General features: G+C 36.2%; 1 protein-coding gene across 1 annotated transcript; it reads right to left on the reverse strand.

Moving 5' to 3' along the window:
• Window positions 1-406: 406 nt before the first annotated feature.
• On the reverse strand, window positions 407-1,038 carry LOC137806886 (protein RALF-like 33). The gene has a single exon (XM_068607248.1). It carries the CDS (start codon window positions 988-990, stop codon window positions 622-624), a length of 369 nt encoding a protein of 122 aa, XP_068463349.1. The 5' UTR covers window positions 991-1,038; the 3' UTR covers window positions 407-621.
• Window positions 1,039-1,869: the final 831 nt, after the last annotated feature.

Below are 1,869 nucleotides of genomic sequence, written 5' to 3' on the forward strand. Positions count from 1 at the left end.
CACTCACATTTTTACCCTTCCCTTCCTACAAATTATTTCAAATACCATCTCAATTGCCACCAAGTTTTATGTAATATTTCCATTTCTAATTGAAAAAAACACAGTTAATACATAGTATTGCATCAAGATGGATCATAATACTAAATGAACGAAATAGTTTTTCTTTTTTTTCCAAAAGCAAAAGAAAATATCAATAAATTCATATTGCCTTCCAAACCAAACACTGCCACCATGTAAGTCTATCAAATCAATGAATTACCCCTAAATTTCTCTTTCATTTCCGACACGAAAAGAAGGAATACAGGCACTCAAACAGAAACCACCGACGAAATTGACAAGAATAAATAATAAAAGAAAAATATGAATAATGATGACAAATTTCACACATCCAAATCGCAACAAATAATAATAATAAACAATAATATGTGTACCTAAGATTAAATTGAATTACAATACAGATACAAACGGCGGCAATTAGATTTTATTCATGTCTACTTCTCTTTCTCTTCTCTACTTGTATATATGTAGTAGCGTGACATTATGACAACAATGATTTTCATCAATTACAAAAATTAAAATTAAAATTAAATTAAATAAAATGAGAGGAATAACAGTTTTTTTTCAACGTCTGCATCGGGTGATAGCGCTGCATCCGCGACTGTAGGGGTTGGCCTGAGCGCCGGGCCGGCAATTGTAGTAGGAAGCGCCGCGTCGCGAGCAAGGGACTGTGTTCCTCCTCAGCGCACCATAGCTTATGTAGGTCTTTCCTGCCAGAATGCGCCGGCTGGTCTCGGAGTCCATCAGAAACTCGGCGTCGTCGTCGGCGGCGGCGAGGAGGCCGCACTCGGCGACGGATCCACGACATTCAGACTTGACAGGGAGGAAGAAGGCGCCGAGGTCGGCGGTGAATTCGAGAGTGGACGATGAGGATTGGGCGAGAATCGCACATGCGAGGAAGAAGGCACAGAAGAAGGTTGTGGAGGTTCCCATGGTTGATTTGAGTTGGCAAAACACAGGATAAAGATGCTCTCCTCTCTCACCTTATATGCAAAGCTTTACGCCAAAATGTCCTCAGATGTACATCTTATTTACGATGGCTGCCACTTTGCTTTAACCCACTCCTACTTTCTGCACACCCTAATTTTCTACTCCAACACCGGTTTTAACTTTCTACAATCCAAGATAGCTACTTCTGTGAAAGTGTTCAAGTAGGAGAAGAATTTAAGAAAGAAAAAATGAGTGGAACCATTCGGATATCAGGTATTATTTAGGCTAATTGAAGGTGTTCCAGTTGTTAGTGGGAGCGTGACGCCTCATACAAAATCCATGCTTTTAATAAAATAACTTTGCTAAAACCTAATAATATAGGTGCTACCATGTCATTAGTTTTTCACTTAAATTATGTTTTTAACTCAAATGATTGCTTTATAGATTCTGGTGTTAATGTTCATGTGAGTTCTTTGTATCAGGAAACAATTTATATTAGGAAACAAGTATGGCAAATGAGAGCATGACACGTGTTCAGGAGAGGGTCAAGTGAAATTAGACTTCTTTTCTAGAAATTATCTTATTAAATGGAGTCTTTAATGTTTCTGAAATTAGAAAAACAAATCTAATTAGTACTTTCTTGTTGGTCCAACCAGGTTACAAATTGTTTTTAGTACATTTTAGTCCAGGAGTGTTGTTTTTATTATGTATGGTGTTTTATTTGTAATGGTGAAAAAATCTTAAAGTGTTGTCTTGCAAAGGTTAATATATTTAATAAAAATAAATAAAATTAGAAAAAGTTGACTATGTTTTTATTGGCTCGTCATTGTATATCACTATTTATAGATTTTTGTTATTAATTTTGAAGTGATTTGAAATTTC

Source organism: Phaseolus vulgaris, chromosome 3, assembly GCF_000499845.2.
Source record: "Phaseolus vulgaris cultivar G19833 chromosome 3, P. vulgaris v2.0, whole genome shotgun sequence".
NCBI lineage: Eukaryota > Viridiplantae > Streptophyta > Magnoliopsida > Fabales > Fabaceae > Phaseolus > Phaseolus vulgaris.

Bases quoted from the DNA above. Each gene is read 5' to 3' on its own strand.
- LOC137806886 (XM_068607248.1), bottom strand. From the start codon at position 990: ATGGGAACCTCCACAACCTTCTTCTGTGCCTTCTTCCTCGCATGTGCG.